This window comes from Leucopleurus acutus (genome assembly GCF_964270905.1).
Source record: "Leucopleurus acutus genome assembly, chromosome: 1".
NCBI classification, from domain to species: Eukaryota; Metazoa; Chordata; class Mammalia; order Artiodactyla; family Delphinidae; genus Leucopleurus; species Leucopleurus acutus.
The window spans coordinates 12,833,231-12,851,050 of record NC_139142.1 but is presented as its reverse complement, the minus strand read 5'-3'; the positions used below and the strand labels follow the sequence as shown (position 1 = coordinate 12,851,050).

Here is a 17,820-nt window from a genome sequence, read left to right as displayed (position 1 = left end):
TTCTCCTCTCATCCTAAATTCTTATCATATTTTAAAATTTGATAACCAGAGAAAACATATTTGTCCTGATTTTAGGCTACCTGTAGACAACATCAGGCAAACAGATAACTTGGATAATATATTATTCTGATGCATCTCAAATAAACTCTATAGAAAGTATGCAGAGTTCAGGGGAGATCACAATAATTAAGGAATGGAAGAATTCAATGATCAGAAAAAGCCCTGGCTATTTAAGACATTTGGGGACAAGGTAATGACACATTTTTCTGAATGGTGCATATTTTATAAAGAACAGACTGTAAAAGATTTTACACCAGGAAAGACAATCAGAATGATTATCTTGAAAGGCAAAAGTAATGTGGGATAATTCAGCTATTACACTGTTAGTAAATTTCAAGAAAACAAAACAAAACAAAAAAACCATGGAATCATAGGTTAACACCAAGCTTTAAGCAAAATTATTAACAACATGACAAAGCGAATAATTAATTGATCAAAGGGAAAGAATCCTATTTAAATTCTTGAGAAATCTGCTCTAGTTTTAAGATTTTAGACAATCTGATTCAGGCTCTCTTTCTCTTGCTAAAACCAGAATGCCAACTAATTTATCTAAAGGCAATCAAAGCAATTTAAATTTGAACATCTTTTGGTTCAGAATTTTCCTGCCGTTATGATCAGCAATATACTGTCTCTCTACAGGCAGACCTGTGGTGGAATGGAAAACTGTAAAAAGAAGATTGCTTGTGTATGTGGAATCAGAAAGAGGGAATTAGTCAGAGGAGCCACTATTTAATGTTGTCAGGTTAAGTCTGCCCTTTCATTTGTCACCATGACAGGTGTGACCCTGCAAGGGGACCCGAATTCTCAAAAGACTATGGGCAAGGTTTCCTACAATTCTGAGGCATTTTCAAACTGTCAAAAAGCACATTTAAAATAAGCAAAGTCATGTTTAGAATTTTAATAATAGGCATGATTTAAATTTGATTTTAACAAGAAATATTTCTGATCACTTAGCTTCAAAATTAAATAAGCTGTAATAGTGGGAAATTATTTACTTCCTAATATGTCCTGTAAAAGGTACATTAAAAAATTCAGCAGTTTTATTGAAGTAAAATTGATGTATTATACAATAAACTCACCATATAAAGTGTACAACTTGATAAATTCTGACATATATATATACACCTGTGAAACCATCCCCACAATCAAGATAATGGACATACCCAATGCCCTCCAGAGTTCCACTGTGTCCCTTTGTCATCTTTCCTGCCCTCCCCCCAATCAACTGTCCCTCAATCAATTCCCACACTTGAGCCAGTTTATATACCCACAACCTCTTGAATAAAGGGGATGGTGGGTCACCTTGAGGAAGGACCCTGAGAATTTGTACTGTTAACCTTCCTCCCAGCCTTCCCCAGAGGGACCCACGGCCTTTTACCAGAGTAACTGTACATTGCGGAAAGGAAATCATCAGACCTTTCAGACACTACTGGTCACTGGTTCTGAACTGACACTAATTCCAGGAGACCCAAAACATTACTGTGGCCCATCAGCCAGAGTAGGGGCTTACGGAGGTCCAGTAATTAATGGAGTTTTAGCTCAGGTCCATCTCACAGAGGATTCGGTGGGTCCCTGACCCCATCCTGTGGTTACTGTCCCAGGTCAAGAATGCATAATTGGAACAGAGATACCTGGCAGCTGGCAGAATCCCCACATTGGTTCCCTGACCTGTGGAGTGTGGGCAATTCTGGTGGGAAAGGCCAAGTGGAAGCCATTAGAACTGCCTCTACCTAGGAAAATAGTAAATCAAAAAGCAAGACCGCATTCCTGGGGGATTGCCGAAATTAGTGCCACCAGCAAGGACTTGAAAGATGCAGGATTGGTGATTCCCACCACATCCCCATTGAACTCGCCTAACTGGCCTGTGCAGAAGATGGACGGCTCTACAATCAGTGCATGATTGTAAATTTAACCAGGGGGTGACTCCAATTACAGCTGCCGTACCAGTTGTGGTTTCATTGCTTAAGCAAATTAATACAAGCTCTGGTACCTGGAATGCAGCCCTTTTTCTCCAGTCCTGTCCATAAGGCCCACCAAAAAGAGTTCCTTTCAGCTAGCAAGGCCAGCAATGTACCCTCCCTGTCCTACCTCAGGGGTTATCTGTTCTCCAGCCCTGTGTCATTGTTCAGTTCACAAAGTTCTTGATCGCCTTTCTTCTTCATAGATAATCACGCTGGTCCATTACATTGATGACTTTATGCTGATTGGACCTGGCGAGCAAGAAGTAGCAACTACTCTAGACTTATTGGTAAGACATTTGTGTGTCAGAGGGTGGGAAATAAATCTGACTAAAACTCAGTGGCCTCTAGTGGATTTCTAGGAGTCCAGTGGTACAGGGCATATCAAGATATCTCTTCCAAGGTGAAGGATAAGTTGTTGCAGCTGGTGCCTCCTACCGAGGCACAATGCCCAGTGGGCCTCTGGATTTGAGAGGCAACATATTCCTCGTGTGGGTGTGTTACTTCAACCCATTTACCAAGTGACCCGAAAAGCTGCTGTTGAGTGGGGTCCAGAACAAGAGAAGGTTCTGCACCAGGTCCAGGCTGCTGTGCAAGCTGCTCTGCCACTTGGTTCATCTGATCCAGCAGATCAGAGGTGCTGGAAGTGGCAGACAGGGATGCTGTCTGGAGACTCTGGCAGCTCCTAGAGGTGAACTGAAGCACAGGCCCTTAAGATTTTGGAGCAAAACGCTGCCATCTTCTGAGGATAACGACCCCCCTTTTGAGAAACAGCTCTTCGTCTGCTACTTGGCCTTAGCAAAGACTGAACATTTAACTATGGGCTCCCAAGTTACACGCAACCTGAGATGCCCATTTATCTGATCCATCAAGCCGTAGAGTTGGGAGTGCACAGCAATGCTCGCATCATCAAATGGAAGTGACATACACAAGACTGGGCTGAGCAGGCACTGAAGGCACAAACATGTACGTGAAGAAGTGGCCTAAGTGCCCATGTCCCCGCTCTTGCCACACTGCCTTCTGTCTCCCAGCCGGCATCTACGGCCTCATGGGGAGTCCCCTACCTTAGCTGATAGAGGAAGAGGAGGCTCGGGCTTAGTTTACAGACGGTTTTGCATGATATGCAGAGGTGCAAGCAGATCTTCCCGGTGGGCAGAGCTCTGAGCAGTGCACCTAGTTGTTCACTTTGCTTGGACCAAGCAATTTTATACTAGTTAATGGGCTGTGGCCAATGGTTTGGCTGGATGGTCAGGGATTTGGAAGGAACATGCTGGGAAAGCTGCTGACAAGGAAATCTGGTTGACAAAGATATCTGGGGACGAGGTATGTGGACAGACCCCTCTGAATGAGCAAAAATGTGAAGACGTTTGTGTCCTATGTGAATGCTCACCAAAGGGTGACCTGAACAGAGGAGGATTTTAACAGTCAAATGGATAGGCTGATCTGTTTTGTGGATACCAATCCGCCTCTCTCCATTCACCCGTCATCACCCAGCGGGCTCATGAGCAAGGTGGCCATGGGGGCAGGGATGGAGCTTACGCATGGACTCAGCAACATGGATTTCTACTCACCAAGGTTGACCTGGCTTCAGCCACCACCGAGTGCCCAGTCTGCCAGCAGTGGAGACCAATACTGAGTGCCCACTACGGCACCAGTCCCCAGGGTGATCAGCCAGCTCTGGTGGCGGGTTGATTACAATGGATTGTTTACATGACAGAAGGGACAGAGTTGCACTCTAATTGGAAAAGACACTTACTATGGATACGGATCGCTTTTCCTACATGCAATATTTCTGCCCAAACTGCCAAAATTCCTTAAGCACTGTCATGGTATTCCACACAGCACCACTGTTTCTGATGAAGGAACTCACTTCACAGCACAAGAAGTGCAGCAATGGACCATGCTCATGGAATTCACTGGTCTTACCATGTTCCCCACCATTCTGAAGCTGGCTTGATATCATGGTGGAATGATCTTTCGAAGACTCAGTTACAGCGCAAGCTAGGGCGGCAAGTTTCTCCAGAAGGCTGAAACACTCTGAATCAACATCCAATATATGGTGCTGTTTCTCCCATAGCCAGGATTCACGGGTCCAGAAATCAAGGGGTAGACATGGGAGTGGCACCACTTACTACTACCCGTCGTGACCCACTAGCAAAATTTTTGCTTTCTGTTTGCATGACTTTATGCTCTGCTAGCCTAAAGGTCTTAGTTCCAGGGGGAATGATGCTTCCTCCAAGACACAAAACAGTGATTCCACTGAACTGGAAATTAAGATTGCCACCCAGCCACTTTGGGTTGCTCAGGCCTCTGAATCAACAGGCAAAAGGAGTTGCGACACTGGCTGGGGAGAATGATCCTTACTATCAAGGGAAGTTGGACTACTATTCCACAGTGGAAGTAAGGAAGACTGTCTGGAGTACAGGAGATGCCCTAGAGGGTCTATGAGCATGACTAGAACCTGTGACGAAGGTCAGTTGAAAACTACAACGCAATCTAGTCAGGACTATTAATGGCCCACATTCTTTGGGAATGAAGGTTTGGATCACCCCACAAGCTAAGGTACTTGTTGAAGGCAAAGGGAATACAAAGTGGGTAGTGGAAGAAGGCAGTTACAAAGACCAGCTATGACCCCGTAACCAGTTATAGAAACGAGGACTGTGACTGCCATGTGTATTTCCTCCTTACTTCGCTATGAATAAGTGTGTGTATAAATTATATATTTGTTTCCTTTCCTCCCTTATTCCTTCATCATATTAGGTAAGATGTGTTGACTTTATATCAACCATGGTACTTAAGTATTTTAAACTTATACCATAGTCTTTAAGTTATGGGATTTCAAGGAGAAGAGCGGATATCACTACACCACTCAAGGACCTTACGTCCTCTTCTGGGGAAGGGTTAGTGGGTTGTTGGGATAGCTGTATCATGTTGGGTGGAATGACCACGTTACTGTCTTTATCTGGAGATCAAGTACAGTTTAAGGAGATACAAATGGCTGCCAAGGTGACAGGGACGGGACTTGTAATGGTTAACTTGTGACTGGGACACAGGCTGAGATTAACCATTATTTCTGGGTGTGTCTGTGAGGGTGTTTCTGGATGAGATTAGCATTTGAATCCCCTCCCCAATGTGGGTGGGCACCAGCCAATCCCTTGGGGGCCTGAATAGAAAGAGAAGCAGAGGAAGGGAGGGTTCAGTCCCTTACTGCCTGCCTGCTCAACCTGGGACACTGGTCCTCTCCCCTTGGACTGGGATTTGCACCAGGGGCACCTCTGGTTCGGAGGCCTTCGGACTTGGACTGGAATTGCACCACGGCTTCCAATCGTGGGACTTCTTAGCTGTCATAGTTGTGTAAGCTGATTCCTTATAATTTTCCTTATAATATTCCTTATAATAGATCTCCTTTTATATATATGTGTGTATATATCCTATTGGTTCTGTTTCCCTGGAGAACCCTAATATAGTCAGTCACTTTATTTTTAGCCATTCCAGGGAGTATATAGTGCTATCTCATTGTTGTTGGGTTTGCATTTCCCTAAAGACTAATGATGTTGTTGATCATCTTTTTATGTGCTCATTTGCCACCCACAGATCTTCTTTGGTGAACTGTCTGTTCAAATCTTTTGCCCCTTTTAAAAACTGGAGAGTTTTTTTTTTTCCTTGAGTTTTGAGTGTTCTTTATATATTCTGGATACCAGTCCTTTATCAGACATAATTTGTAATTTTACCCCAGTTCATACCTTATCTTTCCATTCGCTTAACAGTTTCTTTCGAAGAGCAGAAGTATTTAATTTGGAAGAAGTTCAATTTATCAGTTTGCTTTTACAGATTGCACTTTTTGTGTCTTATCTAAGAAATGTTTGCCTAACGCAAGGTCACAAAGATTTTCCTTCATGTTTTCTTCCAGAAAGTTTATAATTTTAAGTTTTACATTTTAGGTCTATGATCCATTTAAAATTTTTCTATAGAGTGAAGTATTTATTGAAGTTCATTTTTTTCCATATGATAGCCAATGGTTCCAGAATCATTTGTTGAAAAACTATCTTTCCTCCACAAAACTGACTCTGCACCTTTATTTAAAAAAAAAAAAATCAGTTACCTATATCTGTGTGGTTCTATTTCTGCACTCTCTATTCTATTTCACTGATGAGTTGTGTATTTTGATACAAACACCACAGTGTCTTAATTGTTGCAGCTTGTAAGTCTTCAAATCAACTTTGGTCTACTTTTTCAAAGGTGATTTGGCTATTCTATGCATTTAGACCCAGGGTGTCAATTTCTACTAAAAAAAAAAAAAAGCCTGCTGGGATTCTAATTGTGCTGAATCTATAGATCAATTTGGAGAGAAATAACATCTTAGCTATATTGAGTAGTTCCGTCACACATGGCGCTTATCACTACTTAACTGAATAGTATTTGAGGGGTACCTTCGGCAAAGCTCTGGACTTCACTACTCTCTCTGCAGCTTTCTCCTCTCCAACACTCTGCCCTGCAAACTCCAGCTTCCCCGGCTTTCCTGGACTGTCATTTCCATCTCAGCTCCACTTGTGTTTCCCCTCCCTGTACTGCAGCCTGGATACTCTCTCAAGGCAGTAAGCTGGGCAATCATAGGGCTCACCTCATTTATTTCCCGTCTCTCAGGGTTCACTGTGCTTCATTGCTAGATGTTCAATGTCTTCCACACTGTGGTTTCATATATTTTGCCCACTTAAAAAATTGTTTCAGGCAGGAAAGTAAATCCGGTCCCTGTTATTCCATCTTGGTAAGAAGTGGAAGTCTCAATTTTTAATTTTTAATGTCAAATCTGTTCTCAAAGTTATAAAATTCAAGTAAAAACAGGACAAAAACATAACTAGTAATTAGTACAATGTTTTATCACACTTTGTTTATTTGTTCATTAACTCATTTCATTCCAAGAACATTCATTGAATTCTGCATGGTAAGCACTGTGCTGGCATCTAAGCGTACAATGCTGAGGGTCAAAGCCAGACAGGCCCCTGGCTCTCACAGAGCTTACAATCTAGTGGGACAGACAGACATTAATCAAATAATTACAAACAAAAATGTAACACTGCAATTGTGATAATTGCTATGAAGGAAAGGAACAAAACAATGCTATGATAACCTACAAGAGGGTGATTTTATGGTATTTGTTTCTATTGAGCCTATATCCATGATTTGAAAAATATCACTACTGTTTCTTTATGTTAAAGTCACAAAGAAATTCCATTATGTATACAGTGGGAAAAAAGTATCCATCAAATAAACATTAGGTTAAGACGATATGCTAAGTACTTTGGAGCACACAAAAATTACGACACTATCTACGAAAATTAAGATCTAATTGGGCATATAAAATATAAAGAAATATAAAGGTTATATATCTATATCCTACAGGAATATAATTGGAAATTTACCACTTACACATCGTTTTTGTCTACCCCATTAAAAAAAGTATTTTTTCTATCAGCCCAATTGCAGAAGTTTGATCAGTTCCTTTGAGAAAACAATACACTTATTTTATTTTGTTAGGTCTTACCTAGATATCTCAGCTTGGGAATTCTTCTCTCCATCAACAGTGAAAGGAGATGCTCCAGTTAGTAATTCATACATTAGAACACCTAAACTCCACCAGTCAACTGCCTATAAAACAACAGTAATTTCATTTTCTAGAATATTAATTGTATTTTATATAAAAAGAAAAATGAACAAAATAAATCTGTATATTTGACAATATTTTGACAAAAAGATTTTGTGCACAGCTTCCTGTGCAAGGAATATTAAATTAGCACATGCAAAAAAGACACTGAGAGGACAAATATTCAGGTATCCTCAGAATTTAAACATAGAGAAGTCAATCAAGTGTTTCTATTGCTAAAAGTGTTTCAATTATTTCCTAAACTAGTAATGGTTTTACTTAGGCTAATTAAAAAAATTTTTTTTTAAATTAAAGTATGGTTGACTTACAATGTTATGTTAATTTCTGCTATACAGCAAAGTGATTCAGATATATATATATATATAAATTTTTTAATATTCTTTTCCATTTGGTTTATCACAGGATATTAAATATAGTTCCCTGTGCTATACAGTAGGACCTTGTTGTTTATCCATTCTATATATAGCAATTTGCATCTGCTAACCCCAAACTCCCAATCCATCCCTCCCTACCCCTCAAAAAATTTTTAAATTTTAAATAAATTAAAAAAATTTTAAGTAAGTAAAATCTTTGGACTTAGGATAGGGGGAAAAACGTACCAATCAGCATTTTTATTAACTATTCAGCTCCAATAAATATGAAATTTCTTAAAGCCAAAGAACGAAAATGAAAAAAATCCCATCAAAAGATGTTACTTTTTCATAACCACCTATATCAATTCCTCTTATGGAACCAGTCACATAAATCTAGCAGTCTTCACTTTCTGGGAGGTATGGAAAGACTGAAAATAATATAAAATAAAATGTGATCTACGTTGGAAAACAATTTATAAAAGCAGTTACCTGAACTGAGAGCGTAGCAAATTATACAGAATTTAAAGAATCTTGATATATTGAAAATTCGTTCCTTTACAATTAGGCAAATCAAGATTTCAATAATTGTTGGATATATGAGCTTACAGCAATGAGAAATTAACTGGTGCTAAAATTTTAAACTCTCTGCTTCCAAATTTCAGAGCCAAGATTTCAGAGAGATGATGTAAAGTTTGTGAGCCTAGAGTTATTTTAAAGAAAATACATAACAATAACATAGAAACTAAATCAGTAATTCAATTCTTTTATTTATACAAGCAGCTTTACTGCCAGCTGAGTCAGGACCCTTAGAACGTTGGATTTGAACCATGCTTGTAAATTAATACAGATCTATAATCAGATTCCTAGTCATGGACTGAAACCAATACCACACAAACTTGAAGAACTCCTAAGGGCTTGTAAATGCATGATTAGTCATTAGCAAGGAGACCACTGATTCTCCACTGTTAAGATATTCCTACTGGGGACTTCCCTGGTGGTCCAGTGGTGAAGAATCCGCCTTCCAATGCAGGGGAACGTGGGTTCAATCCCTGGTCAGGGAACTAAGATCCCACATGCCACAGGGCAACTAAGCCCATGTGCCACAACTACTGAGCTCACGTGCTGCAAACTACAGAGCCCATGCACTCTGGAGCCTGCACCACAACTAGAGAGAGAAAAAAAAACCCCACATGCCACAACTAGAGAGAAGCCCGTGCGCCACAATGAAGAGCCCGCGCCGCAACAAATGATCCCACATGCCTCAACGAATATCCCGCATGCCACAACTACGACCCGACGCAGCCAAAAAAAAAAAAAAGATATTCCTACTGTATATGTGAGATTTTGAAAGGGGATGAGGAAGATGGGGAGATGAGGAGCAAAAAAATAGTCAGAATTCCTTATTTGGAGAACGTTATTAATAAAGCAAAAGTGTTAAGAAAGAACTGAACAAATCTGTACCCTTTAATACAAGAAGAAAAAATATGTGACCTCGATTTTATAACTACTTAGAAAGCCTCATCTACAATCTTCATTTTGCACATACAAAGGGAAGTGAGGAGGGAAAAGACTGAGTTTTTTAGAAGGCTTAGGAAAACAAACTTAGACTATCTTGAATGCAGAATTGCTTTCTTTCTCCAAGGATTGTCACAATGGTTTTTTTCTGTTGAAGAGGTAATCAACAAAGTTTCCAATATCACTACAAAGTTAAAAGCAGAAATTAAGAATAAGAAAATATGAGAGACTCCCTTTTTAAGGATCTCTTACAAAGCAAATTATCGACTGAAGGTGAAATAGTTTCCATATGTTTCTCTAGCAAAAATCAATAATGCCAATAAGCACTATCCATAGTCATTCAGCATGACTCCAATGGGGACAATGTGCACTGTTTTTGCATTCATGACACCTCTGCATTGTACTGTGGCCCAGGTGTGTCCTAAAAGGCCAGGTCACATACAACAGACAAAGGGTGATTTCTGTTTTAAACAGGGTTACAATGGATGCTTTGCTCAAGACATGATACTTTTTTTTTTTTGCGGTACGCGGGCCTCTCAGTGTTGTGGCCTCTCCCGTTGCGGCGCGCAGGCTCCGGACGCGCAGGCTCAGTGGCCATGGCTCACGGGCCTAGCCGCTCCGCGGCATGTGGGATCTTCCCAGACCGGGGAACGAACCCGTGTCCCCTGCATCGGCAGGCGGACTCTCAACCATTGCGCCACCAGGGAAGCCCAAGACGTGATACTTTTAACGGAAATAAAATAAAAATTATTATTTGAAGAATTAGTCGATTTTGAGATTTCCTTTAACAAGAGTATTATTCTATAAAACAAAATATTATCCTCATCAACAAAACCTGAAAAAAGGGAAATCTAGAATGTCCTAACCTTTCCATTATCTTTTTTCCTCCAAAACACTAGATATCATAATATGTTGGTGTATACAAAGCAAAGGAAAGGTAAAAAAAAAAATGAAGATAACACCAAAAAGAGGGCCTAAGTTATTAACTAAGATTCTGTTTTTCTTTTTTTTTGTAAAGGGTTTTTTTTTATTATGTGTAACACAAAGTTATTTAAGTCAATAAATTTTTAAGGAATTTCACATGTTCTGATTCTTTCCACTGCCAATCACCTTAGTTCCTCCAAACTCATAATCTTCAAGATAAAACAGCCCTTTCAAAATGAAGTTATCATGTGAGTCAGCCCACAATTCTTTTAGTTAGGCTTCTTTGATCTCCAATGAAATATGGACACACTTCAAAATTCCCCACCTGTAATCTTTGGGATCCAATTTCCTCAAGCGATTTACTTTAGGACCATGTTTAGGGTCAGGAGATGGATCTGCCTGGTTCTGAATTTGACACCCTCTAAAAATGTATTAGGTTCAAATCATATTCACTCCTAAGCCATCACACCCTAGAACAGTACAGATCATTGGGATATGCCAATACCTTTTTAAATTATCCAGACACTCTGTTCAAGATAAAAGCCTAAAAAAAGAAGCCATCTTTGTTTCATGTCAACGTTAAAATTAGAGTACTAAATCAGTACAGCTGATAATTTAAAAGCTTAAGATATGAGGGAAATTATCAGTTCTATAGTCCTGGAAGCAATCTTTATGTTTATCAATACACCCCCATCACTTGACTCTCTTAGGCATCATGTTCCTTCTTATCTGTATCAAAACTCATACTGAACAATGAGCTCTGGGTTGCAAAAGAGGATTTATTTGTGCACCTGTCTAGAAGTCTTTGTCCACAAATTAAACAAAAACAAACACAAGTGCTAGACTAGGATTCTTAATATACATTTTATAGCGATATATCAGGAAGTGTCAAAAATAGAACATACCTTGTCATGTCCTGAATCTCCCCCTCTGACAATATCTGGTGCCATGTATTCAATAGTTCCACAAAAGGAATATGCTCTTTCAGCCTTAAACAAACAATCAAACAAAGAAAAAGGGATTCGATTTTAAGCTCGTATGACAAGTGACAAGAAGAGAGAGTTAATACTACACGGCAGTGTTGAGATACACCACAGTAGCAAAGTAGTGGAAGAAGCTACTTGACAGACCTTCTTCTCACCCGGCAGACCTATATATACACACCTATACAGTATGAGGTAAACGGGTAAACTTTTTAAGCCCTGAAACTCTACTATCATCCATCCGTCCGTCCGTCCAACCATCCATCCATCCATTAATGAATCCACTCATTCGCTCTTCTTTTTTTCTGTGTGTGTATATATTTCAATCACTGATTTCTTTAACTGTTCTTGTAAGTGCCAATAGTCCTAGTAGTATGAATGACTTTATTTCCAGATTGGCAAGATTGGGAAAACATTGGGAAACCTGAAGGAGAAAGGAAGATCAAATGCTAAGAAGGGAAACAGGGAACCCAAAGATGAAAACGGATGAAAAGAATTTTTCCAATCTTACCATCATGTTTAAGTTTGGCACTGCCGATGGTGGGTTTAAGCGATGATGAGCAGAACTGTCTTTTAAAAAAAATACTGCCTCTTAAAGACAGTTGTTTCTCTTTTGTAGAACATTAAAAAGGGCTAATTTAATATATCAGCCTTAAAATTAATCTTAAAAAATTACGTAATTAAAAAAATGACCAACTGTGTCATATCTCAATGTAATAAGGAGAAAAAAATATATGAATTGTTATGCAGATATATTAAACGGGAAAAATAATTCTTCTTTAACAATGTACATTCATATGGCTATATCTAAAATTTTAAAGGCACTTTGGTGCCATTAAAATATTTAACAAAACTATTTTAGAGGACGCTTTTCAATTTACACTTGATTCTTCTTCTACCAGCAAGGTTTCAAGAAAAATAAGCATTCTTCTTATTTACCAGCTTTAAACATAAAGGACACGACCCTAGCAATGTTACAGAAGTGGTAGAAGTCCCTAGTTTTATTGGCTGAAAGTTCAGCCCACAGATAATGAATGTAATGAATTTATTTAAACCCTGTGATAACAAATGTATTAAAACTACTTATTTATGATATATACAGCTCAATAATTTTATATAAATATATAATTTTATATAAAGAAAAATAAAATTAATATGGTTTATGACTCACTTCTTTCTTTTTATGTACTATATATATATTGAAAGATTACTGTTCCCCTAGAAAGTAAAAGAAATAATCCAGTTATGCTTAGATCTGTAGAAAATTTTCTTTCTTGTTATCTGGCAGAATAATCTCATTGAACAGCTATGATAAACCATATATCAAATGTCATTATCTCTCTGCTTCATCACTTCAGTACCAAATGCTAATTTTGTATCAAACTACTGGAACGATTAAGGCTAAATAAAATTGATTTCATATAAATTTGCATATAAAAAGTAATGAATAATTTTAAACATTTTGTTAGACATGTTTAGATTGAAAAAAACACGTGAATGCTTAGGAAGCATTCATTTCTTCACTGAATTATTAAAAAAGAAATACTCCAAAATTACTCTTTAGTGGGATAGGGGGAGTGGGAGGGAGGCTCCAGAGGGAGGGGATGTATGTATACATATAGCTGATTCACTTTGTTCTACAGCAGAAACTAACATAAATTGTAAAGCAATTATACTCCAATTAAAAAAAAAGTATATATATATCAAAAACAAAACAAAACAAAGAAAAAAGAATGTGTATGAAGTAAAGCCTGGTCATAGTTTGAAAAGCTAAAAAAAAAAATTCCCAAGCTTCATAAAACTAAATATGTAGTGTTTGTAGTTAATACACTATTTATTATGCAATAGCCCTTTATAGGATATTAAGCAAAAATCATTATATAGCTGACATAAAGAAACACAGAAAAATTGCTAAGTCATAGTATTTATCATTTGATCTCATCTTTCTTTGTGAATTCCAGTCAACTGTTTTAGTTAAAATTAATTAATTTATTGAAGTATAGTTGATTCACAATGTTTCAGGTATACAGCAAAGTGATTTGGTTATACATATATACATATATATATTCTTTTTTAGGTTCTTTTCCATTATAATGGTTATTACAAGATATTGAATACAGATCCCTGTGCTATATAGTAGGTCCTTGTAGTTTATCTATTTTACGTACAGTAGTATGTATCTGTTAACCCCAACTTCCAAATTTATCCTTCCTCCCCCTTTCCCCTTTGGTAACCATAAGTTTCTTTTCTATGTCTGTGTCATTTGATCTCATCTTAAAAGATACCTTTAAAACATATCCTAAATCAAGCTTAGATATATTGAAAGAAAATAAAAATAATTCTCCAAAATGGTTTATGAGTAAAAAGATCACAAGTTTTGATTTATTGCTTCTCTAGATTTTTATTTATTTAGAAAACTAGACTTTTTAGTACATACAAATTTTCATTTCTATTTATAGGCATATCTGTGTTACAAGCCACTTTGGAATAATGCATATTTTCTTTTAAGTATGTGACAATGCTTAAATTTTACAACTTGAAAGTCATGAAAATCCGCACTCTCTTCTTCAAAATACTAGATATTCATAAGTTTAGTGTAAAACCAGTAAGAAACATATGGATCTTACTGATTACTGTGGGAAAGATCTGATAGTCACCACCACTTTCCATGTCTCTTTTTTTTCTTTATCTGACAATGAGAATTATGCAACGATGTAGTTCAGTTCTCCATTGTCTTGACATACAGGAAGCTCAGAACCACATTAAGTCCTCAAAGATATTTCTCCTACCTTCTCCGTGTGATTTCTGAGCTTTTTTAAAGTTCACTTTAGCTTCTCTGTTTTTTTGGGGGGAGGAGGGAGGGACATAGGTAGTGTCTACATTAATAAATAATTGAGATAATTATTTAATTTATAAAAATTCCAAGAGTCGGCAAAATTAAGCTTAAGTGTTGGGAAGTTCCAATCCCTGAGGAATAATAGTAAACAAAGACAAAGTATTTCTTAAGTCTCTCTGTTATTTTAAAACACTGCCATTTTAGCCTCTTGCAATTCTGTAACTGCTTCCTCTTCCTCTGCCCCAAATGGAAGTGTTACTCCCTCCGAATTCTAACTTTTAGTGTGTCAGTCTCAATTTCCTAAGAGTTTATATCTTCTATTGTAAAAAATAGCCCCAATTTTAACTTTTGAATTTGTGTTTATCAGCCTAGGAAGATTCATGTTATCTAGAGCAGCGGTCCCCAACCTTTTCGGCACCAGGGACCGATTTCATGGAAGACAATTTTTCCATGGACCAGGGGAAGGGGGGGAATGGGGGGATGGTTCAGACAGCAATGCAAGCAATGGGGAGCAATGGGGAGCGGCAGATGAAGTTCTGCTCACTCGCCACTCACCTCCTGCCGTGTGGCCCAATTCCTAACAGGCAGCGGACAGGTACCCGTCAGGGGCCCGGGGGTTGGGGACCACTGATCTAGAATGTATGCAGAATGCCTTTCAAATAATTGTACCCAGAAGACAAACTGATGAAGTACCATAGGGGAAGGTCTCTGGTGGGGACAAAAAAGATTTCAAGGTAATAGGTTATGAACTATGATATAAAAAGGCTAGGCTAGCATAGCTAAACTCTATTATGATTATTGTTTATTTATTAAAAATTAATATATGTCTCAAGGAGACAGGCAATCAGCCAATTTTGCAGTTAAGTCCATACTATTTTATAAGCAACATTACTTATTAAACACTACAGTGTTAAAAGATTGTGAAGGAGAATTTAATTGAATGTGAAAATAGTAAAAGCAGTGTGTGCACCATCCTGGCACATAATACGGAGTATTCTTGTGTTTAAGTATCAGCTGATCAAGGAGGCTTCACTGTGCCTTAGAGGGAAAGATCAGGTAACACTGGACAAAAAACTGGTTTCCTTCTAAGGAAGAATCCAAATAGGAACTCAACTGCCAAACCCTCAGGCATTTCTCAATAAACACGAGATTAAATCATGCCTAGCTTTTATTTGCCAATGTTTTATCTTGATCTTATCTGCTTATGATATATAGATAAATTTGTGAGTTAAATGTAAAATTACCAAAGAAATTTTTATTCCCCCATTCTGTATTTTTTCCCATCTCAATTTTGACAAATCTCACAACAAATATCCAAATGTTAGATTTTTAAGAAGAAATATTGCATTGCTAATCATCCAAGTCTATGCTCCCAAGACAGAAAGGAGAATCCCTAGGTGGCAGCCACAAAGAGGATGCTGAAAACCAGAGGTACCCATAGGACCTGGGCCGCGGAAGCACAAAGGAAAGGAAGGGAAGTTGTTTCAGATCCTAGCAATCCAGAACCTTGAATTTCAATACTTTTATAAGGACAAAAGATGAGGCCCTTGGCTCTAAAGAGGTGGACTGGAATTACTACTCTTGTGTAAACCTTGGAATCTAAGGAAGCTGAACCCTCAGTGAAAGCAAAGTCTAGAAAAAATAAATTCACCCAGTAGCCCAGGTTTGTTTCTGTCTAAGCCCTAGATTTAAAGACAAACAAATAAATGTTCCTCTTGTGGAATCAAATCCCTAGGCTTGTGGCTCTCGTAGATTTGGGACCTAAATTTACTCTTTCCTCCATAGTATGGGAAAGTGAGAAAATCTGGTCCAACATGGTGACACTCTGGAACATATGACAGAACCAGAGGAATTCCCACTACTTAGCTGCCTCAGGATTCACACAGATAAAGCACTGGAGTCTCAAAATTACAAATTAGTGAACTATACTGTGCAAATAAAACAGAAGAATTACTTGAAATACTAGAAGAGCAATCTAGAAAAGGCCTAGTATGTTGTAAAAGATGAAAGACATAAAGAAAGGAAAATATCCATAAAACAATATAACAGCATAGAAAAAACTAGAAAGATATGAAAAAGTCTATGAAAACAATAGAACTGTATAAATGAAAAAATACAATAAAAATAGGCAGACTAAACAGATTAGACACAACTAAAGAGAATCTGTGAAGTATAAGACATATTTGAGAAAATTATCCTGAATGTTGCGAGAGTCCCAAGCAGACTAAATAAAAATATATCCATGGGTAGCAAATTTCTATTTTTTAACTTGAGTGGTGGTTATAAGAGTGTTTGCTTTATAGTAATAACTCACTAAGCCATACTTTCATTTTGTTTTTGTGTTTTATTTTACAATAAAAAGATACCAAAGACAAAAACCTAGTCCATTCCTAGGTATGTTCATATCCAGCTAAATTATCACTGAATATGCAAGGCAAAATAAAGGCATTTTAAGACAGAGATAGAGTTTACTATTCATTGATCCTTGTTTAAAAAGACATCTAAAGGATGCACTTCAGAAATAAACTGAACTCACATGAAAAGAGTAAGATGTAAAAAGCAGTAGTGAGCACAGAAAACAGGTAAACATGTGAGAAAATCTTTTGAATTTATAAAATGAAAATAATAATTACACAATAATCAATATGGGAAATATAACACAAGATGGGACTAAAATAATAAGTAACAATAACATATAAAACGAGATGGATAACTGAAGCTAAAACGTTCTAATGTTCTTGTAGTGGTCATGACAATCATAGACATAATTGTTAATTTTAGACTCTGTTAAGTCAGTGTACAGGCATACTTTGTTTTACTGTGCTTTGCTTTATTGTGTGTTTATCTGTGTTTCACAGATACTGTGCTTTTTACAAATTGAAGATTGTGGCAACCCTGTGACGAGCAAGTCTATTGGCACCATTTTTTCCAACAGCATTTGCTCACTTCTTGTCTCTGTGTTATAGTTTGGTAATTCTCGCAATATTTCCAACTTTTTCATTATTATTATATTTGTTGTGCTAACCTGTGATCAGTAATCTTTGATGTTACTATTGTAATTGTTTTGGGGTGCCATGAACTGGGCCCATATAAGACAGCAAACTTAAATCGATAAATGTTGTATGTGATCTGAGACCAACTGGCTGTTCCCCCATCTCTCTCCCTTTCCCCGGGCTCCCCTATTCCCTGAGACACAACAATATAGAAATTAGGCCAATTAATAACCCTACAATGACCCTTATGTGTTCAAGTGAAAGGAAGAGTCACACAGCTCTCACTTTAAATCAAAAACTAAAAATGACTAAGCTTAGAGAGAAAGGCTTGTCAAAAGCCAAGAAGGCCGAAAGGTAGGTCTCTTGCACCAAACAGTTAGCCAAACTGTGAATGCAAAGGAAAAGTTCTTGAAGGAAATTAAAAGTGCTGCTCCAGCGAACACATGAATGATAAGAAAGCGAGATAGCCTTATTGCTGATATGGAGAAAGTTTTAGTAGTCTGGATAGATCAAACCAGCTACAACATTCTCTCAAG

General features: G+C 37.7%; 1 protein-coding gene across 1 annotated transcript in view; it reads right to left on the bottom strand.

The window, feature by feature from the left end:
• RPS6KA5 (ribosomal protein S6 kinase A5) overlaps positions 1 to 17,820 on the bottom strand; it is a 187,288-nt gene that overhangs the window by 33,973 nt on the left and 135,495 nt on the right. Inside the window, exons 6-7 of the mRNA XM_082841951.1 lie at positions 11,378 to 11,461; positions 7,561 to 7,664 (exon numbers count right to left, since the gene is read on the bottom strand). Of these exons, the coding sequence (XP_082698077.1) occupies positions 7,561 to 7,664; positions 11,378 to 11,461 (188 nt within the window). The remainder of the gene's footprint in view (positions 1 to 7,560; positions 7,665 to 11,377; positions 11,462 to 17,820) is intronic.